The sequence below is a fragment of the Biomphalaria glabrata genome, chromosome 7, assembly GCF_947242115.1.
Source record: "Biomphalaria glabrata chromosome 7, xgBioGlab47.1, whole genome shotgun sequence".
NCBI lineage: Eukaryota > Metazoa > Mollusca > Gastropoda > Planorbidae > Biomphalaria > Biomphalaria glabrata.
Window position 1 is genome coordinate 4,395,735 of NC_074717.1, and position 24,080 is coordinate 4,419,814.

Below are 24,080 nucleotides of genomic sequence, written 5' to 3' on the forward strand. Positions count from 1 at the left end.
GTCTAATTCATAAAGCGATGGTTGTGAGTGTGTATGTGTTTTCGTGTGTGAATATTGTTCGTATTTGAATCTATATTGTTATTGTACAGTAGTTACGCTGAGGTTGTCAATTGTAGTCAAACTGAATTTCCATTTGATTGGATCAATAAAAATTATCTTATCTTATCTTATTTTCAAAGATATTAGAAGACTATGTCTATCTGCTAAAACTACATATAGTGTTAGACATAGTAAGTGTAAAATAGTGAACAGGCGTGAAGGGATACAGTAGGTAGACCATGTTTTATTATTTCACAACCTGTGTGTTCATCTGCATAAATCTTGTTTTGGGAGTTCACCACCACCTGCGCCTATCCCGATGAACCGTTGGTGCACCACACAAGATCCGTCAACCGGCTTTCTCCATTCCTTTCTGTCCTTTTCCTTGTATAGAATTTCTTTCAATGACCGGCGTGTCCATTTTTTAATGCTTTCTTCGAATCGCTTTCTCTGTCTTCCTCCTCTTCTTCTTCCTGGTGCTGTTCCCCGAAGGAAGGTCTTTTGCGAGCTCTGAGGACCTTGTGATTTAGTCATAAGGTTTGAGGTTTAGGGTTAGGGATCTATTTTTAACTATTTAAAAAAAAGGTAGAGGACTATGTCTATCTACTAAAACTGCATTTACTAAAAGACATTCGAAGTACAAAATAGTCAACAGGCGTGAAAGAACGCAATAGGTAGAAAATGTTTATTATTCCCAAGCTGTTTAATATGTTAATCATCATTAACTCTTTCTCTCCGTAATTATTTACCACATTCTGGTGGAATCAACGCTGGTATCGATAGTTAGGAGTGAAAGAGTTAATATTACTTTAGGAGTTTATTAAATTTCATAATTTAAAAGATTTATGTCTCAAGATTTAAAAAAATGTATAGAGAACGTTGGTACTTTTAAATAAATCTTGGTGAAAAATAATAATTCTAGAAGCATGTAGAAAAATAAAATGGTGGTGCATAAGCAAAATGACCATCTGACCATTGATTTGACAGAAAGATTTGGTCAACAAATGAGATTTAAAGTGTGTAATTAAATAGTGTTTCTTTGAATTTAAATGAAACAAAACAACAAAATAATTTAAAAAATGTAAAAAAAGCAAATGTCTGAACATAATATCCCTATAGAAAGAAACTTGTTAAAGACATGTCCACTGAGTGTATTATATTAAAAGTGCAACAAAAAACTAATGATCAAAATATGGAACTATGTGCCTAGAGGCAAAACGAAACGAAGATATCATTGATATGTGCTGATTTGGATCTGTTTGGATCTTGAACTAACAAGTAGCAATAGTACAATCTAAAAATATTTTTAATATTATTTTTAAGACATCTAAAAATTCTCCCTCTCTCTTTCTCTTTCTGGTCATGTAGTCTCTTTCTCTTTCCCTTTCTCTCTTTAACTATGTAATCTTTCTCGATCTATTTAATCATGTAATCTCTCTCTCATTTTAATTATTTATTTTCTCTTTTTGTGTTTAATCATTTAGTCTCTCTTATTATCCTTTAGCCCCTCTCTCTCTCTCTCTCTCTCTATTTCTAATCATTTAATCTCGCTCTCTCTTTTAAAACATTTAGTCTCTCTCTCTCTCTCTAATTATTTAGTGTATCTCTCTTTCACCATTTATCTCTATTTTTGAATCATTTAATCTCTTTTTAAATTATTTATTCTCTACATTTTAATCATTTAATCTATTTTTTAATCATTAAGACTCCTTCTCTTTTTAATCATTTAGTCCATATTATCAACAACAACATCTACAACAATGTCTGCCAAGTCGTGCGGTATGCGCTCTGGACTGTCTTTCGGTCGTCTTGACGGTTCCGGGTTCAAACCCTGCCCGCTTCCATTCCCCGTCGTCTAGCTGAAGGTTTGGACTAGAATGTAGAGTATCTTCAACTCTGAAGGTACAGCCGAAACACTTGAAACCTTTACACACAAAAAAGCCAACAACAAAAAAACAAAACAGCAACAACAATAAAAAACAAAACAATATCAAACAAAAACAATATCAACATCATTATCAACAACAAAGCCATCAAGAAGAAGATGTCAAGCGAAAACCAGAAAGTAAAGACAGGTGGATTTAAACCTTCGACCTCTTGTGTAGATCATCGATTTCTGTCAAGACAAAGGGAAATGCGTATCTTTAAAACAGGGATAATGGAAGATCCCAAGCAGGTGCCATCTCTTTCAATGTGTCATTGTCAACACCCCACGCCCCCCCCCCTCATCCCCGATGACGCATTATTTCAATTAGCCCACACAATCACTCACCATTAACATGATTGTCAGACTCAATCATCATACAAAGTTATTGCACAATCAATATCATTCGCTCTCCAGGAAAAACGCTTTGTAAAAAAAAAAAAAGCGCTCTGTGCTTTTAGCACCATTCGGACATTTCTAGCTAATAAAAACAAAATATGTTTATACAGAGAATGAAAGACACAAGAAAGAAATTGCTGGAAAACATTTTTTTTTTAAATTTGGATTTTTAGACTGCAGCCTATAGAAACCAGTGATGGCGAACTTATTATAAACCGGTTTCCTAAATTATAATAACTTCGATAAGTCAATAATATAATATGCATACTCTATTTGGGACCCCCTCAACTCAAGAAAACATTAAGAAACTGGAACAGACACAAAATCGAGCAGTGAGATTCATAACAAACGAATATTCACATTTGACTAGAGTAACACCTTTAGTAAAATCACTAAATTTAGAAAGCCTTCAGGACAGAAGACTCAAAAGTAAAGTAGCAATTATACATAAAACACTGAACCATAATCTTCAAATACAAAAACAAAATCTAATAAAATACTCTGAAAGACACAAAGATAAAGGCACATTCCTCGTCCCATATGCTAGGACAAATTTGTACAAATACTCCTTCTTCCCTAGTGCTATTAGAGCATGGAATGGGTTGCCTGAGCTAGCCAGGAAAACCCGTGACTTGGCAGAATTTAAGTCGTTGGTTAATATGCATGACTGAATGCATGACGAGTAAGATGTAATCATCTTTTTTGAAGTAGCGTTTGTATTTTATAAGATAAGATAAATATTTTCTCGTTCTCTAGCCAAATTTAAATTTCTTTTTTTTTTTTTTAGTTTAAAAAATTATAACGGTCAAACCAGAGTTTTCCAAGTCTGGCCGACAAGCTATAAATTATGTTCCCAACGATATACAGCAACTGTCAAATTTCTAGGAAAATCGTTAGAGCCGTTTTTGAGATTCGTGTCCTCCCACCAGGTTTTAGGTTTTTGAAGTTTCCACGAAGTTTCCAATTGAATAGAGGTAATGCAAACCAAGAAAAACATTTAAAATCTTTTTAGAGACAATAACTCCTTTATGCAAATTATTGTTTCCCTCTTAAAAATCAATGAAATCAATTAAAAAAACAAATGAACTATTACTGTTAAAGTTGTGTACAGGAGTGATATAGATGAGAAAGAATTCTGGTTAAGCTAATGTATAGATCTTATACGTTTAACAATATTCGTACTAGTGCTCCTTCTTCAATAGTGCCTCTAGAGAATAGAACGGGTAGCCTGAATCAGCCAAGAAAACCAAAGACTTAGCAGAGTTTAAGTCAGTGATTAACGCGCGGAAGTAACGTCTGTAATATATAAGAGAAGAGAAGAGAAGCTTGCATTTGGGAATCTCCGAAAGCGATAGTAATTTCAAAACCGATGCTAGATATAGACCTAGACCTAAATCTCTAGCAAAATTTAGATTCTTTAAATTTTTCTTCAAAAGTGATAACGGTCAAACTAGAGTACACATAAATGTCACAAAGTCAGTTTTAGATATAAAGATTTGTAGATCCTACGAGATACAACAGTTATCATATCAGTTTTGATGTCTCAAGCCTCCAGGTCAGGTTAGATGTCCAAAGCCTCCAGGTCAGGTTAGATGTCCAAAGCCTCCAGGTCAGGTTAGATGTCCAAAGCCTCCAGGTCAGGTTAGATGTCCAAAGCCTCCAGGTCAGGTTAGATGTCCATAGCCTCCAGGTCAGTTTAGATGTCTAAAGCCTCCAGGTCAGGTTAGATGTCCATAGCCTCCAGGTCAGGTTAGATGTCTAAAGCCTCCAGGTCAGGTTTGATGTCTAAAGCCTCCAGATCAGGTTAGATGTCTAAAGCCTCCAGGTCAGGTTAGATGTCTAAAGCCTCCAGGTCAGGTTAGATAGATAGTTTCACTAATGTGGTCGTGAGGACATGAAGGGAAAAGGAATTAAGCTCGCCATACTGCGCGCATAATAGAAAGGGTCTGCCATCTTTATCTTGCTCTTTCTTCTCCTGAACCGCTTAAAGCTATTGCCCGTAAAAAGGGAGGGGGGGGGGTTCGTCGCAATATGGTGTTGAGTAATAGTTTGAATGGTTGCCATGGTAACGTGCCAAGTGCGAGTGAGTCCTTAATAGAAATGTGAAGTAGGGGCTTTAAGAGATGATGATGAGTGCACGGTGACCCAGCACTTGACGGGAGGTGAACGCTGTTGAGACACCAGGTCGGTAATGATTTAGGTCAAAGTATTTTGGTAGCAGCTTCTTGGGATGGGATTACTTCCGGCCGAGTACTTAATTCGGTTATTTCCCCTTCTTTAGCAGAAGATCGGAGTATCACAGTTAAATATGTTCTGTCACGTCTTGGGGGGGGGGGGGGAAGGGGTTAAAGATCTACGCTGTTTTATAGTCTGTTACAATTTGGCTGCTATATGTATAACTACCACACATTAGAAGTTTATTTTGTATGTAAAAGGGACATAGTAATTGACTATAATAATTGCGCTCTTATCAGCAGTGGTTGCCCTTGCTGGCTAGGTCATGTTCATAAGACGACAAGGTCGACTCCAACAAGATATTTTGTATTGGGATCTATAGAAGACAGGAGAGCCGCTGGTCACCCATTTTTAAGGTATACTGATGCATGCAATGGAAGATCTTCAGAAATGACACCAACAGTTGGGAGACAGGAGCACTGGATAGATCCACATGGAAATCGAGCCTAAAGGAAGGGTCCTGGATTGTGGATGGTGTTCACACCAAAAGTAGAAAGAAGGGTGAAAGTGATGCTGCGTCTGGTGATTTTTTATGTCCAACCTGTGACAGTGAGTGTATATTTAGGGTTGGCCTGTTTAGTTTCATAAGAGATTACATAAGGAAATCAGCAGGGTTTCTGTCCGGGGCTTTTGCAAGAGAGGATTTGAGCCTCTCAAGCCCTCACTCTAATGGAGTTTGATGATGATGATGACATAAGGAAAAAAAATCATAATGTGCCACAGAACTAAACTACGAGTATTTATATTTCACTATATAAAAAGTTGACCCCAATACACTAGGCATATATTTCAGTAACCAATCTGTTCAAAGGACGAACTACTAAAAAAAAGGTAACAACGTTAACTGAAGCAATACATCAGATTTCCAGGCGGACAACGGCTTTGTCAGCATAAGTTATGGAAAAATAGGCAGGTTACAACTGAATTTTCTTGAGACAGGTGAAACACTGCACTCATCCTTAATCTTGTGAATCAAAGACATTGCCGTTATTACTAATGATATGAAACCAATGTCAAAGCGACGTGTTTTAATATTCTAAGCTAGGATTCCAAACAGAGGAGTTTTGAGTTCAAATCTCTGAGAGACTGGATTTTTAGGACTGCCCTGAGTCCACTGAGTCCACTCAACCCTAATGGGGATCTGTTCAACGTTATGCTGGCAGGTTATGCCTCATAGCAGATAGAGGTTTATACCCCGTGCCTCTGGCTGCAATGCCAGAATGGAAGGTTACGGTTTTTATTTACAGTAAGTAATAATATAAGATAAGATGATGAAAAGGAGAAAAGGCACAGTAACTGATAAGATAAGATAAGACATTGAAAAGGTACAGTAACTGATAATATAAGATAAGATAAGACATCGAAAAGGTACAGTAACTGATAATATAAGATAAGATAAGACATCGAAAAGGTACAGTAACTGATAATATAAGATAAGATAAGACATCGAAAAGGTACAGTAACTGATAATATAAGATAAGATAAGACATCGAAAAGGTACAGTAACTGATAATATAAGATAAGATAAGACATCGAAAAGGTACAGTAACTGATAATATAAGATAAGATAAGACATCGAAAAGGTACAATAACTGATAAGATAAGATAAGATAAGACATCGAAAAGGTACAGTAACTGATAATATAAGATAAGATAAGACATCGAAAAGGTACAGTAACTGATAAGATAAGATAAGATAAGACATCGAAAAGGTACAATAACTGATAAGATAAGATAAGATAAGACATCGAAAAGGTACAGTAACTGATAATATGAGATAAGATAAGACATCGAAAAGGTACAGTAACTGATAAGATAAGATGTTGAAATGGTGTTACCTTGAAGGGATGACTGCAAACACTGCCAGGAATGTAGCTGAACATTGTGAGACAAAGTTTCTCCAGATGTTGTTGTCCTTGTCCTCCAGGTCGTCTTCTTCTGCCGCCAGGAACTGAGACTCGTTCAGGTGATTTCTGTCAGAGACAAAATAATAGTCCTAGACTAGCTTTAAAAACCCAGTCAAAACTTCACTGTATCAGTAAACTCGTTCAGATGATTTTTGTCCGGGAGGAAACAATAGTCCTAGAGGTGTTAGGAAATACCCAGCACTAGCTTTAAAAACCCAGTCAAAACTTCACCGTATCAGTAATCATGTAACAACAAAAATTCATCCTTCATTAATATAATGAATGGTCAATTAATTTTCATTCCATGTCAATCTTGTCACGTTTCATTCATGCAATGAGTCTTACCAGTGAGCTCTACGTAATTAAGCTCTTCTACAGTGGCGTAGCTGTGGTGGGGTAGAGGGGTGTCCCAATTCGAAAATCCCCCCCCCCTCCGGGCCCCAACTTGAGGGTCCCCCAAATTAATACCCTAAATTATTTTTTTTTACATTAAATATTAAATATTACGCCACTGCCATATAATCTTGCTATTCACGTGGAGTCATAAAATACTAGACAGTATTGATCTAGATTCTACAGTGATGCTCAACCTTATTGTACCTGCGGGCCATTTTAACTTTCGAAACGCGTGTCGCGGGCCACATCAACAAAAAGATACGAAAAATGAAACCGAAATTCACCTGAAACTATTTGAAACTATTGAATTTAGAACCTACATTAATTAATGGGATAGTTAAAGTCTTATCATTTTTTACGCGTCTTAAAATGGTTTGATTTCTCTACTTCAAATGTGAGCAACATTGTAGCTACCTTTACCACCTACTTATTTTCTTGTCTCTTTTTGGCAAATATCGGTCCTCCAATCTCTAGGCGTAGTTTAACCAATCTTTAAGACGCGGCTCAAACCAAGAAGGCCTTCATATTTGTTTTATAATGTCGCTATACATGTTGTTTTTTTTGTTTGAAACAGCCAGACTTTCTTTACAAAACAAATATGTTGGCTTATTATCATGTTCCACAAAAAGATCCATTCACTTTTCCTGGTAGATTCTACATTCACAGTTCCATTTCATAAACTCATAATCGCACTCTCGTTAAAGGTCATGATACCAATTCATCATAGAAAAAGTGAGGGCCCTAACGAAGGTAAAGATATATTTAAAACTTCTTTAAAAGGGGGGGGAGGATTTTCTACTTTTTGTGCCGACGTTTCGGCGGGCCGGATGGAACTACATCGCGGGCCGGATCTGGCCGCGGGCCGTACTTTGGGCATCACTGATCTAGATGTTGTTATAGATGTCTTTGCTGCACAGAAAGCACTACGTGAAGCGATATGAATTGACATTTGTCACTAGTGCATTATCTCGCCAATAAACGGTATTATTCATTAAAAGAGCCTTAATGATTTTTTTTTGTCAATTTTACTGTGCCAATAAGAATTTAGACATATATTGTTTAAGTACACCATCTTATGTCATGATGGGGAATGTCAAAACGCAGAGACCACTAAAAAAAGCCAAGCCTTCCCCGGGTCACCAAAGTCCATAGCTACACCATTGTTTCTCTATTGACAGTCCAGATAATTATTTCTACGTAAAAAGTCCATGTATTCAACTATTCATAAATATGATGAAACATTTGGGTAGAGTTCCCACTGAGCCGTGTTAGAGACATAGCCAAATTTAATTTTAAGATCATTATATTTTGAAAAAAAAAATATAACAGTCAAACCAGAGTTTTCATTGTGTGACCAACCTGATAGTATTTTTTTTCCCAAAGATATATATACATAAACTGTCGAATTTCTAGGAAAATCTTTAGAGCCGTTTTAGAAATCACCGTCTAGTTTCCATACAGTGACCTTTTGATCCCATACGAACTTGCAAGCTGATAGGAGGCATGTTACGTAACACGCGTTTACCAAGTTGAACAAGTGACATTTGTAGTCAAGGGAGCCATAACTCTATGGTCGTTAAATATAGAATAAGCATTGGCTATTGCATTTATAAGCCAAGACTCCAGCCTTAAGTGTTGTTTCTATTAGATTATAGAAACGTTGATTTCTGTTGAGATGTGGAGGTAAGGTTACAATGTAAAGGTTTATTTGGAAAAGACGGCATGAGATTTGCAAAAAAAAATTAAAAAAAAATGGCAACAGTGCTTACGTTTGAAACAAAAAAAGTCCCCACTACCTTAGCTAAATACATTTTGATGCAATTAATTGCGTACTTTCACTGCATAAGATGGTCACTTCCCCACATGGTTTACACTATTCCCAACTAAAACCCAGCTAGATGACCACTTATGCTCCGTGCGTTGCCCCTGTCGTTGCAAAAGAAAAGTGAATTGCGTCCCCTGTTCAGACAAGGGAGACAAAGAAAAAAGAGGTAGTTCTAGAATTCAACTTTCAATATTACTTCTAACACGGCGGGAAACAAGTGGTGGCAGCAGTCACTATTACGACAACTTTTCCAATCGCGGACCACCTCTTCTTACAAAGCTTATATCAACTCTGTCTGAATGTCTGTCTGTCTGTCTGGTACTCCCACATCTCTTCTCGGATCAAGTTAAAAGTTTACACAATTAATTATTGCACTTAAACAAAACATGAATTAATGAGGAAATGTAACAAATTGATTAATTAGTTGTTGGAAATGAATTATTTTGTAAGCTGTCGAGCAAGGGAAATAAATGCTACTTATTAAGATATATGACTGTTTATATAGAGTTATTCCCCTTATCACTTTTTGTACGCGTTTTTTTTTTCTCCCACTTCAATTTCTCGAATCATTTTAAAATTTCGCGTGAGTGTAGTCGTTAACAATCAATAAATCAATAAAAATATTAACCAAATAATTAATTAACTAGAGGTAATTCCCTTTTAATCTTGTTTTATGTAGAAAAAAAAATAAATCTCACAGTATTGAGAGCTATGCTAGAAATTTGGCGGTTCTTCCTCTTACATAAGCTTTGTTTTTAAAAAAGATTTGTGTATGTTTTGCTTGTTGTTTTATTGCACCCCCCCCCCACACCCCCAAGGCTGCACTACAAAAAACGATGACACCAGAAAGCTTCAGGGACACATACGCTCAGGGGCATAAGCCCACACACCTTCTTACAAATACTCTCACACACACATAAATACATTAGTATACACACACACGCAGATATATATTTATACACACAGACAATCGCTGAAAGTTCCACTCCATTAGCGACGCATTTCGTCGCAGCCTTAGCTCAACTCACGGACTTGAGACAGTAAAAGCGTCATGAAGAGTTAAATGTCAAGACGAGACTGCCTCCACTTCTAACGCCCCTCAACCAGACCCCCCCCCCTTTCCCTCTCTCATCTCTGGCTGATTTTGTTAAGAGCAATGGCCGCTGGTGCGTAAACATGGGCTCGGAGATGCGAAGTTGATGGTGAAATTGAAAACACAAACTCGGGCTCTTTCACGGGGAGCCCCCTGGGCAACTTGACGTGGGGCACTTCAAACTATTATTTTGGGTCCTATTTGAGAATTCCTTCAGCGACCACCCAAGGGCTGTCACCGCCCAGTCGAGGCTAATGTGAAGTCTAAACAGAAATTGAAATAGAAAAAAAAAATCAAAGTTGTTTACCTCGATCAAGCATTGGATTGACTTTTCGTGAAAATTTGCTTTCGCCTTTTTACTTGTTGATGAGAAAATATTTATAAATCTTGATGTATATTTTTTACTGTATTTCTTTGCTTTTATTCTTCAACATCTTAAGAGTTGGGAGTTTTACATTGGCTTTCTTCTTTATTATGATTTCGACTTCTTCTTTTTGAAGCTAAATATTTATATATCTTGGTGCCTGTCTTTTATAGTAGTTCCTCGCTTTTTTTGCTTTTCTCAACATCTTAGAGTTGGAATTTTGACATTAGCTTTTTTCAAAGACAAAGGAGTATGAAGAAATGTTGGGGAGATGTAATGTAAATGAACTTTCGTTAGAAAACGTAAAAATTGGGAGACATAATCAATGGCTGGGATGCGTGGTGGCTGAGCAGTGGAGCGCTTGGCTTCCGAACCGAGGTCCCTGGTTCGAATTCTGGTGAAGAGTTGGATTTTTTAAATTCCGGGATCTAATGGGTGCCTAACATTAGTTGGGGGAAAGTAAAGGCGGTTGACCGTTGTGCTGGCTACATGACACCCTCGTTAACCGTGGGGCCACATAAACACATGACCTTTACATCGATGGCAGGGTCAAGGGGAACATTTTTCTTTTATAGACCAATGGCTAAGCTAAACAAGGTCAAGGACGCTAAGATCGCTGTGGCCAATGAAATACTTAAAACATTTCTTTTGTGTTAGAAGTAAAATAATAATGAGACATTAGATTTCCCAAGGCGTTCAGAATATACAAAACTATAATAAGACCAGCAGCAATGTATGGAAGTGAGACCTGGACACTGACAAAGACATCTGAAAATGTACTTAACACTTGGGAAAGAAAAATCCTTAGGAAAATCTATGGTGCCATACAGGATGAAACAGGGTGGAGGACACGCACTAACCATGAGTTATATCAATTGTATGAAGACCCACCAATAGTGAACGAAATAAAAAAAAAGAACAGACCACGTTGGGCAGGTCACCTTGAAAGAATGTCAGACAACAGGGGGGCGAAAATCGTATACAGGCAAAAACCAAAAGGCAGGCGACCCAAAGGCAGACCCCGAATGCGATGGATAGATGACGTGGAAGCAGATCTGAAGCAGCTTGGGGTTAGGGCGTGGAGACGAAAGGCCCAGGAGAGATCTGAATGGAAGGATGTGTTAAAGCAGGCCAGAGCCTTCCATGGGCTGTAGCGCCACTGGGATGGATGGATGGATTCAGAACTGGAAAAAAACTTTTAGGTATTAAAACACAAAGCTTGTTTTTTTCTGTACACCGGATATACCTAAAAAAAAATTGGTTATAGTTATCCGCCTTGGATGAAAATATCCACTAAGTTTAAACTTCGCGAATAGACGATCTAGGTTTGTGGAAAGTTTCAGCTTGATCCCAGAATGGGTGTGGGAGAAATAACGTGCTCAAATTCGTTCACGCAAACAGAAAGAGGTGATATCTACTTTAATTTTAACTATGTAGACCCTATCATGTGATAATGTCACGTGTGTTATGGAGTGGGTGTGTGTGTGTGTTTCTATGGTGACGGTGGGAAGAGGTTAGAGATCGGTTGTGAATAATGCTAAAATAAGCGGCATTGTCGTTAGACGACTCCAGAATAACGGGATGAAAAATATCATGTGACAATATGACTAGACCCTATCATGTGATCATAGCAAGTGACAATATGACTAGACCCTATCATGTGATCATAGCAAGTGACAATATGACTAGACCCTGATCATATCGTGTAATCATATCATGTGATCCTAAGTTGTGACTATAAGACGAGACCTATTTTATCTTATCTTATCTTATCTTATCATATCATATCTTATCTTATCTTATCATATCTTATATTATATATTACGTCACCATATCACGTGATCATACCATGTGACAACAAATGAGCATTGTAAATTAAGGTGTATGTTATTTGTTCAGAAATGCGAAATAACTCGGAAAGACACACTCTCTAATTTAATTTTCAAATTCTTACCAATAAATGTATACTAATGTCATTAGAGTAAACCCTGTCTTTAATGTCACACACAGTTCACTAGCTGCGGATATGGGTAATTCTAAATCTAGATCTAGATCTTCTCCGAGCGTCAGCTTTGCCTTACAATATTCTAAATCAAACTTCGGTCACTTCAAGACACGATTGTTTTTTAACAGGTTTTGGGAGAAAGAACTAAAGCAGTAACTTTACATTTTTTGGAAGGATTCGAAATTGACAATTTACGAAAAGAAAAATGAATCTCGTCTATTTCTCTTATAGTTTTTTTTTAAATTTCGTGCAGTGAATTTCTGAGAGATCGATTTCTTCTGGAGCTCACAATCTCAGATAAAGATAAGTCTCTTTGATTCGTATAATATATATATAAAAAAGGCTGTTGACAGTAAATCATTTTCAGATTGGTTTTGAGAAAATGCTGAAAATGTGTTTTGGGACCAGTGCGCTAGGTTTGGTTTGGCTGAGGTCTTTGGATCTTTCCTCGTTTCTTCGACATAGGTCATGTGATGTCTGGATGCAATTTAGGAAAGTGGAACACCGCCTCACTGTTTCTGGGTATTTATTTTACTCAGACTTTAATCTGATTTGTGAGTAGTAATCCGATTTTCCACTTGTAAACCAGTAAGTCAATTTTGTTTTCAATGATCTGAAAGGATTCAAGAAGAGACCATTCCAAAGACAATATTGATTTCAAATAAATGGTCATCATCTCATAATCATCATCATCATCTTATCATCCTTATCATCTTCAACATTCTTGTCATTATCATCATCATCATCATCGAGTATAGTCATCCTCATTAAATTCAGGACCCCCAAGAAATATTTAGCCCTGACATAAAATATCCGTACTTCTAAAGGGCCCCTTATCTCAACTAGTTTAGGGCCTTTTCAAGTCTAAATATGGCACTTAAAGAGTGCTGGGTGGCTGAGGGTTACCCGCTTGGTTATCTATCAAGGAGACTCGAGTTCGAATCTCGACTCAAGGTAAACTGTGTTTTTGCTAATCATCTAAATGCAGGGTAGGAGCCTTCTCTCAAATACCCCACCCTAACATACCCACACAAGAAATTGGACCATAGCACACATTTCAATAAATATAAAGGATAAATTTGTAATTTGGCTCCCTAGCTGTTAAATTTTATATGAAATGCATTCTCACGTCCAATAGTCTGTTGCTTTTTTTTTAAATTAATGTCTACAAATGCTGAAGAAACATATCTGTTAACGCTTATATACAAACTCTTCTAATGCTGTGTAGTATTTATTTTAAAGGCAATCTTTTTTGGTGAGATGAAAGGTGATCTGAGTAACAGAGGTGCCCCGAGGAAACACTTGAAAGACCAGCTCAGGCGCCTGTTCATTTGTGTGTATGAAACACTGTCTAGAAACACTGAGGTTTCTGACTTTCTTGACATTGTATATTGTTCACAATGCCATTGTCCAGCCATACGGTTTCTCAAAGTTCTTTGTCAAGACTGCAAGTCTACACGCCATCTAACCAGAAACGAGAGTGACCAGATATTTGGTGTCCGTAAGCGGGACACATGTTGATCATGGGTCGTCAAAAGAAAAGGTTTAGATTTTTTTGACAACATGGACACGTTATTATAGAACTTAACAATGTACACATACACACACATTGTACACATACACACACAATGTACACATACACACACAATGTACACATACACACACATTGTACACATACACACACATTGTACACATACACACACAATGTACACATACACACACATTGTACACATACACACACAATGTACACATACACACACAATGTACACATACACACACAATGTACACATACACACACATTGTACACATACACACACAATGTACACATACACACACATTGTACACATACACACATTGTACACATACACACACATTGTACACATACACACACATTGTACACATACACACACATTGTACACATAAACACACATTGTACACATACACACACATTGTACATTGCACAATCACGGGTTCGTCATTTCATATTTTGTATTTATTTTTTATGTATATATATATATATATATATGTACGGTGGCCGAGCGGTAAAGCGCTTGGCTTCCGAACCGGGGACCGGGGTTCGAATCCTGGTGAAGACTGGAATTTTTAATTTCGGGATCTTCTGGCGCCTCTGAGTCCACCCAGCTCTAAAGGGTACCTGACATTAGTTAGGGAAAAGTAAAGGCGGTTGGTCGTTGTGCTGGCCACATGACACCCTAGTTAACCGTAGGCCACAGAAACAGATGACCTTTACATCATCTGCCCTATAGACCACAAGGTCTGAAAGGGGAACTTTACTTTACTTTACTTATATTATTATATTTTAAATTGTATAATGTAATTATTTTTTGTTTTTTAAATGTATTTTTTTTTCTTGCTTTTGAAGCACAACAAGTTAGAGTGCAAAGAACGACCCTCCTTTAGGAGGCACACACGGCATGTTGGAAGCTACCCAGAATTAATAAGTAAACAAGTAGATGTCACTGATGATGTGAACACTAATTGATTTTTTTATTCGTATTTTTTTTGAAGATACCCAAGTTCTCGCCTGTGACATGAGTTGCCGAGCTATTTATATCTTTGTTCTCCTCTCTTTTCTTGACTCTCTTTTGGGCTTTTTATTTTAACAATTTTTATTTAATAAGTACTAACTATTACTTAAAACAATAAGTAATAAATTAATTGCGGCCTATTTCCGCATGGATGTTCTATGTAGCAAAGAAAAGGGGTGAACAATATCACTAGCATAAAAAATATTTGACCGAAAAAGATAGGTTAGAAAATTTTGCATAATTTCAGTGATCGAACGTTGAATCAAATGTATCCTTTTCAGAATGTATTTATACCAACAATTTTCTACCAATAAAATAAAATTTGTAAAGAAAGTCTTAATTCGGTAACGTTACATACTAAAATTCAAAAGTGCTCACAAAAATAAAGTAGCACATAACTTCTGTGAAATAATATCTAAAACCAGGTATTAAAGAAATAATCGCTACACTCTATTGATTTTTTAAATTCATGTAACTTGGCAGCTGTATAGTGTTTATTCCTTTTTAAATTTATTTTTTTTGTATTTGTATTTTAAAAGTGGAACATAATGCTATTAATTTAATAATGTTGTTGAAGTAAATTCATTAGGGTGAAAGAGTGATTCATTGCAAACTATAACTATAGTGCTAGATGTACATAACTAAATTGCTACAATTTATACAAACAATGCTACAATCTAGAGCCTAAAATGGCGCAACTTCAAGTTTACACCTAAGATGCAAAAAAAGCTCGAATGTAATGCTAAAAAGTTCATAGTTTTCACCAGAAATTTTTAGTTTCTATTTTTTTATTTGTATTAATTAACACAATTTCCCTATTCCCCTTAAAAGAAAATTCTTGACTTTTTTCATTAAATAGAAACAATCTGATATAATTTACATGTAAATTGTGAGTGAGTCTGGTGTAAATGTAAATTTTTTTAATAGTTTCAATGTTTTGTTTGGTGTAATGCACAAATAGTAAGACAAATTTCTTACGGATAATAGATTATTATTATTATTATAAGCTTATAATTATTATATTCTACAGAGGAACAGAAGAATTGGGCAAACTGTTAAAGCTTGAAAGCTATATTATAACTACAAGGTATTCAATCCCAGCAAGTTGTTTGGAATAAAATTCTCTTGTTAGACAGCTCAACATAGATTTTACTCAATGCTTATGAAAACATTTGCACAGGTTCCTTAGACGAAGAACGGGCTAAGACTTTGTGGAAACGTCCAAAAATTGTACAATGCAAAAGTATTTACAAAATCTCTACCATTCTCAGCCAAATTTTATTTGTAAAAAAAAAAAAAAAACGTGTCCCTTTAAGTCCTTGCGGACTACAGGGGCGGATGATGTCTGTTTCTGTGGTCCACATTAGGGTCTCATTTAGCCAGCTTTACGTTTCCACAGTAAATTTCAGGTACCCATTAGAGTGGGGTGGACTCAGGAGCGCCCTAAAAATACACACCTTCTAAATCCATGTCATCAGCGTAATTTGAACCCGAGACTCAATGGTTCGGGAGCCACGTGGTTTAACACTCAGCCACCGCGCTCCCTAAATTTTATTAAGTCATAAATGTTTCAGAAAATCTCTTTAAATAAAGCTCGTCAATTAAAATTCTTTAAATTAAAAAAAAATAATTCTTAGATGAAATGTGTCTACAAAGAAATGGCTCAAATTAAAGTCTTCCAGAGAGCTCTGTTCTTAAAGGACTCTATACTTTTGTATCGCGTCTTATCCTAAAAAAAAAGAGCGGGCCATTACAATGAACTGACTAAAAGTTTGGAACTCATTTCCCATTGATCTCAGATAGACAACTAGCTTCGCTACATTCCAGCAGAACATTAAGACCTATCTATTCATAATTGTTTAGATAAATTCGTCATTTTAATTCTTGTAACTATGTCTGTTATGTTATCCCAGCGCCCCGAGCCTACATTAAGTTTGTTAACGCCACTGTAAAAGTAACGCCTTTATTTAAGTATATCTGTTTTACTTCTCTTCTTAGTAGCTTGCAAACTTTCCATGGGAGTTCGGACACTGGGTGGACTCAGATTTAAACAAAAGAATCAAACGATGTTTTCAGAGAGCCGACATTTTATGTATATCTTTTAGAAAAAAAAATTCTACTTAACTGATCACTTATGTGAAACCTCTGGTTCGTTATAAATTTTCAAAATACAATAATCTTAAAATTAACTTTGAACAAGTTTTCAGCGGAAATTCCGGGACTCGGCTCAACAGTTTCTTTGTATTCAGTTAAACAGCTACATAGACGTAGATAAACAATCAGCGCACCGGCATATGTAGAAATCATGAACTGGACTGCCAACCGAAGAACGCGATTGTGCAAAGCTCATTGTAAAGACTCCTTCCATAAGCAAAGAATTGCAAAGAAACAGAATGAGAAATTAAGAACCGCCATCAGCTTCAGAAAGAAGGAATTAATTTCTACAATACCTCTATTCTAGTCGCATATTCGGAATGGGTGGGTGGGGAAAAATTCCTGGGTGGATAGACACTGTTCTCGAAAACGTGTCTAACAATGTTCCTAGAAATTCGAAAGTTTATGTATAGCGTTGGGCAAGAATTACTACCTCGTTGGCCACAGTCAGAAAACTCTAGTTTGACCGTTATAAATTTTCAAAGTATAAAACATACATAATTTAAATTTGGCTAGAGTGCTGGAAAATGTTCATCTTGAATATCTTCGAGTATTTCCGCTTGTAGGCCCTATTCCTATGTGCCCTATTCATTCAAGAGTTTAATAAATTAATGTTCAGGAACCTTTTGCTAACGTCCAGATATCAAGGCATATCATTAGAATATTATAAAGTCACTTAACCAGGATTTTTTTCTAGGGGTCTTGGGCTGGAAATGGTGCGAGGTTAATATCTGGCACCAGCTGCGATGATATAGCATTCATTAGTTATTAAAGGAAAAGTAATCTGTATAAAGAAGGTATCGTCTTTTTGAATATAAGTACTTTCATGTTTTATTTGTTAAAAAAATAATGTTTCATTTTTTTTTATTTGTTGATATGTTGATTGAAAAGAGAAAATAGTTTATTGAGTTTTGAATGCCTCCTGTTAAAGAGCGAGAGTCTGTTGGAGAAAAAGTGTAACATGTCTAGAGAATGTTTAGCTCTTTGCTCCTTTAAAAATAGACTTATCGCTACGGTTAAGTTACTTTAAGAAATAATAAACGAATCACTGACATATAAAGAAAGGCTTTAAATAGAATACATTGACTACAACAGTATGTGGGAATAACTGACATATATAATTAGACTCTAACCTTAAGCTTTGGTAGCGGAGCATCTCCTTTCGAAAGTTGACGCGCTTCCGGTTCGGCTTTGCTTCCGGTTCCTCTTCTTCTTCGCCCACTAGCTCCATCTTTCTTTTTCTTTTTGCTCGGATCTGCAATCAGTGAAGTTGGCAAGGGAAGCTAACTCCTGAAAAGATAATTAATGAAAGAAGACAATTAGATTTTTTTTTGTTACTTTTTTGTTTAAGATAGAAAGAAAATTAGAAAGTAGATCTAAGTGTGTCTGAGAGTGAGAGAAAGTGAGAGAGAGATTCGGAGAGAAAGAGAGAAACAGAGGGATAGAGAAAAATAGAGAATCAGAGAGAGATAGAGAGAGACAGCAAGAGAGATAGAGAGACAAACAGACAGAAGCGGAGACTGTTGTCTCTTTTTTTCTGTCTGTCTCCGTTTCAACAGAGAGACAGGGAGAGACACGAAAGCAGACTCAGAGAGAGACGGAGAAAGAGAGATAGAGAGAAGGAAAATGACCGAGAGAAGAAAGAGGGACAAAGTGACACTGACAGAGACAGAGAGAGAGAAGGAAAAAGAGAGAAGAAAAAGAGAGAAGTAAAAAGAGAGACAAAGTGACACTGACAGAGACAGAAAGAGAGACATAGAGAGAAGAAAAAGAGAGAAGGAAAAAGAGAGAAGAAAAAGAGAGAAGGGAAAAGAGAGAAGAAAAAGAGAGAAAGTAAGTAACAGAAGAAGAGCGACATAAAATGTTACAGAGAGAGAGAGAGAGAGAGAGCCAAAAAAGAGAAAGTAAATAATAAAGAAAGAGGGACAAAGATAGAGAGAAAGAAAGAAAGAGAAAGAGAAGATGACAGACCGATACAGACAAAGGGATGAATGTCCCACACAGAGAGTGACATTGACATCCAACGTGTGTGTTTGTACAAACAGACATCGCTTAGACCCCCCCCCCCACACACACACACACTCGGCAATTGATTTATCGATGTATTGACTTTCTATAGTTCATTAATTCCCCCACTCCTCGGGCAATGAGTACTTCAGGTCTGTGGTTAGTCTCTCAGCCATTGCAGAAGTGACCTAATGTCAGCCGTCTGTTTGTTTTCACTTTGCCTTCGTCTCGTGTCTGGCGCCTTTTTTTAAAAAAAAAATCACAGACCGGAAGTCTTTCGATCTCTTACTAAGAAAGAACTAATTGGAAAAGAAGTATGACGTCTCTGGCAGATGTATGGAATTGGACTCTTTATTAGTTTTGTGTTATTAATTTGTGCTCGTCTTATTGTTATATTGTAATTGTTTTTATGTGTTGATTGTCATTGTACTATAATTTTATGTTCTGTATTTTTTTTGTGTATATATGAAAAACAAAATAGATAGATAGATAGATAGAAAGATGGATGGATGGATGGATGGATGGATGGATGGATGGATGAATTGATGGATTGATGGATGGATGGATGGATGGATGGATAGATAGATAGATAGATAGATAGATAGATAGATAGATAGATAGATAGATAGATAGATGGATGTATGGATGGATGGATGGATGGATGGATGGATGGATGGATGAATTGATGGATGGATGGATGAATTGATGGATGGATGGATGGATGGATTGATAGATGGATGGATGGATGGATGAATTGATGAATTGATGGATGGATGGATGGATAGATAGATAGATAGATAGATAGATAGATAGATAGATAGATAGATAGATGGATGGATGGATGAATTGATGGACGGATGGATGGATTGGTGGATGGATTGATGGATGGATAGATAGATAAATAGATAGTTAGATAGATATGCAAACCGAATTTCATACAAAAGCCCCGTTTTAAAACAAAATTTGAATAACTTTAGATATTATCATTTTATTGGTCAAAACATGTGTGTAAGATACAACTACAACTGTCCACCTCAGCCATATTACTGTAACAATAACTATATAAGTGCTAACACGAACCACCTTCACAGTACCCACACCTAGCACTCACAAACAACCAGTGCTTTATGATTATGAATTAGGACTTTATTTGGACCTCCTCTTCCAGATCCGATGTAACAATGGTTGAACGGGTGCCAGATTGTCTTTATGGATCGTGCATCTTTTGGAAAGGCATCTTTTATGGAAAAACTCTTCAAGCCGTGTTTGAGTGATAAACGATACTTTTAAACTAGTCTGTTTAGTCGATGCCCTTGAGCCACTGGGGTGGTAACTTGCATACGGGCGAAACGACTCTGGACCAGAAGAATGTTTTTTTTGCACATTCCGATGGTCTAGAAGTTAAGTTCGCTTAGTGCGTTATCGCTAGGCCGTGTTGTCGTTTCCAGGGTCACAGGTTCGAGCCTCGGTCGGCGCAGTCCTTTATTTTCGTAGCATTTTAATTCACTACTTTCTCTCTTCAAAACTTGGTCCCTGGTGCTGCTATTCATTTATGTCTAAAATATGTAACTACCATACCAGCAGGGGATAGTATTATATTTGTCCTGAAAGTAAATCAGAAATGATCTATCGCTTACCAAACAGCAGACACATGCGCGATTCTAAATGGGTTAATGGACATATAACAGCTCCGCCATCTTTCTTGTTACTGATTGCTAGTTGTTTCAAAGGGAAATCAGATCTAATCCGTCACGTCCAGAAAATAAGACGCATCATAAATAAACTATTTTCAGAATGTAGGACAGATCGAATCAATGACGTTGAGAGCTCTTGTCAGTCTAGAGTTTAGTTTATTTCCAGTCATTCACTTTTGTCTCTGTGATCAGAACGCCGAGCGGTAAGAATTCAATGAACGGAGATGTTATCTCCCTTGATTAGTGCATTAGAACGCGATGCGGAAATTAGAGAGTGTTTTAACATAGAGTCGTACGCGAGTCCAAAATGTGGGGATGTTGTAAAGCTGACCATAAAGCGGTAGGGCAGGGATTCTCAACCTGTTGGTCGCGACCCCTTTGGAGGTCGATTGACGATTTGCCAGGGGTCGCCAAAGACCATTGAAAAAATGTATTGTTATTGTCTATTCTTCTATTGCTGTGTGTGTGTCTGAGGGTGGGGGGGGGGGGGTCGCGGCTAAGTGGGGGATTGTAAGAAGGGGTCGCCGAGCATAAAAGGTTGAGAACCGCTGCGGTAGGGGATGCTAAGCTCAGAAAAACAAAACAAAAAAGAATGTGAATGGGATATTGTGGTAAAGTAATTATCAGAAAGTATTCGGGATTTTCATAATGAAATTAATCACAGATTCTGCTTTTTTTTTTTTTTTTAGCGGTTGCCGATTAGCGCTCTTAGTTTTGTGTGGTCTGTCTGTCCGTCCGTCCGCCCGTCCATAACGTTTAGAATGCTAGAACTAGAAAAGGTACAAAAATGGCCGACATCAATCTTAGATCTAATTTATCCAGAGGCCCATACAAGATTCTGGCCCCAAAACCCTCCTATTGAACAAAAACTATACGGAGAACTGTCTGATCTGGAAACCACTGCGCCGTTCATCTCAGATATAGGATGTCTGATCTGAACCCTCCGAAATGTAAAATAAGAACGAACAATAAGAAGAAGAATCTTAGATCTTTAAAATTATGATGCAGCGGCTACTTTATTTTTTTTCTGGAAGCGAACAGTTTAATTGCCAAAATTAAACATGCAAGCAATTTTCTTTTACAAATACGCCATTTTTATAGATTACAAGATTAGTGGTATCTTTGAATACGCCGTTGAGCACCCTGTCCACGTTGAGGATTTAAGAAATAATTTATTTGCTAACATCCATGATCTGAAGCCATCTAAGGCAGGGGTTCTCAACCTGTGAGTCGCGACCCCCTTGGGGGTCGACTGACGATTTGCCAGGGGTCATCGAAAAAATGGATTGTTTTGGTCTGTTCTTCTATTGGTGTGTGTGTGTGCGGTGGGGGGGGGGGGGGTCGCGGCAGAGTGGGGGATTGTAAAAAGGGGTCACCGAACAGAAAAGGTTGAGAACCGCTGAATTTCTAAGGAAACGTAAAGAACCAAGCCTTCCATAAGACAAAGACAAATTGCTTAATTTGAACCAAGTAGACAACATAGGAGATGTAGGAATACAAGAAAAGGGAATCCAAAAACTATTAGCCAACACCAAACCAAATAAAGCATCTGGACCTGATGGTATTCCAGCTAGATTACTCAAAGAACTAAGCAATGAGCTAGCACCAGTGTTCAAAATACTTTTTCAGGCATCTCTTAACAAGGCCAGAATACCAAGGGTCTGGAAAGAAGCTAATGCCACCCCTCTATTTAAAAAAGGAGAAAAATCTGACCCAGGAAACTACAGACCAGTATCACTTACCAGCATCACATGTAAAATCCTAGAACACATAATATGTAGTAACACCATAAACCACTTAGACAAACATTATGTCCTTACTCCAAACCAACATGACTTTAGGAAATATAGATCATTTGAAACACAACTAATAGGACTAATTGATGACTTTTAAACAGGTTTAGATAATAGTGATTAAATAGATGCTATCTTACGAGATTTTTCCAAGGCTTTTGACAAAGTTATTAAGAGTAACCAAAAAAACAAAAACAAATTAATTCCACTTATCTTATTCATTGTCAACAGTTAATACAGACTAAAAACGCAAAATACCTATGTGTTATAATAAATGAAAAACTGTCATGGAATCTCTATATTGATGAAACTATAAAAAAATCAAAAAAAAAATTAGGGTTTATTAAAAGAAATTTCTATAAATAAAATAAGAATATAAAACTAAAATGTTATTTAACCTTGGTTAGGCCGATAATAGAATATGAATCCTCTGTTTGGGACCCCTCAACTCAAAGGAAACATTAAGAAACTGGAACAGACACAAAATTGAGCAGTGAGATTCATAACAAACGAATATTCACATTTGTCTAGAGCAGTGTTTCTCAAACTATGTGCCGCGGCACACTAGTGTGCCGCCGAAGATTTGCTGGTGTGCCGCTTGAGTTTTCAGAACGCCACACGTACAGCGTTACACAGGTCTGCCTACTATTAAATTTTTTATTTTACGTTGCGACGACATCCCCACTTACAACGACCAGTAATAGTAGTGGAGCGCTCCATAGTGACGGAAAGGGCTGATAGCTCTTCAGGTTATGGAATTGTCCACTATATATACATTATTATAATGACTCAAATGTATGCCGCCTTAGCAGACGCACAGCAGTTCTTGAATTGGTAACGATAATAATAAGCGATGTGTTTCATGTAAATTGATTAGGTGTATGCTAATAATAACAAATTATCACTAAGCATTATTCATTGTTATCCATGGAGAAATACGTTAGTAAGAATGAAACTTCTAAAGTGTAATATGAAAAGCAAGGAACCAAGCGAAGGTACAAAGAAGATTACATCGGATACGGGTTCATGTCTTCGGGAACAAGATTCTCCATTGCCATTCTGTCTGATCTGCAATGCAACTCTGTCGAATGAGGCGCTTGTTCCAATCAAATTGAAGAGACACTTGGAAACTAAACATCCAGCTGTAAAAGCGCAACCGAGGGAATACTTCAACAAAATAAACAAGCTACGAAACTACCTAAAGCTGCCAGAAAAGAGATTAATTGCAAGTTATAAGGTTGCTCAATTATTAGCAAAACGCAAGAAAGCACACACAGAGGCTGAATCAATCATTGCACCAGCTTTAGCAATAGTTGTTGAAACTATCCTTGGACCCGATGCCGCCGAAAAAGTTAAAAAAGTTCCTTTGTCAAATGGTACTATCTTGCGCAGAATTGAAGACTTATCGTCAGATTTACAAGATCAAATCTGTGAACACTTCGACGTGACTGACGATGAAGTGTCTCTGCTGTAGTCGCTTCAAGTTGATGAATCCACTAACGTTAGTGGCAAAGCCCAGCTGCTAGCTTTTATTCGGTTAATAAAGGATGAAATATGTGTCAACGAATTCTTATTTTGCAAAGACTTATCAACTACTACCAAAGGCGAAGATATTTTCAATGTGGTGAACGAAAACATTTTGCTCTTCAAACTACAGGAAAAAACTGTGTCAGTGTTTGCACCGATGGCTGTCCTT

The 24,080-nt window shown here is 37.0% G+C and overlaps 1 protein-coding gene across 4 annotated transcripts in view; it reads right to left on the reverse strand.

Annotated features, from left to right (window-relative positions):
* Positions 1–24,080, reverse strand: part of LOC106078537 (protein unc-93 homolog A-like) — a 145,558-nt gene that overhangs the window by 81,866 nt on the left and 39,612 nt on the right. For all 4 annotated transcript variants that reach the window (XM_056036268.1, XM_056036267.1, XM_056036266.1 and 1 more), the window contains 2 exons: positions 18,024–18,180; positions 6,436–6,570 (listed from right to left, as the gene is read on the reverse strand). In XM_056036268.1, the coding sequence (XP_055892243.1) occupies positions 6,436–6,570; positions 18,024–18,121 (233 nt within the window). In that variant the 5' untranslated portion in view covers positions 18,122–18,180. The remainder of the gene's footprint in view (positions 1–6,435; positions 6,571–18,023; positions 18,181–24,080) is intronic.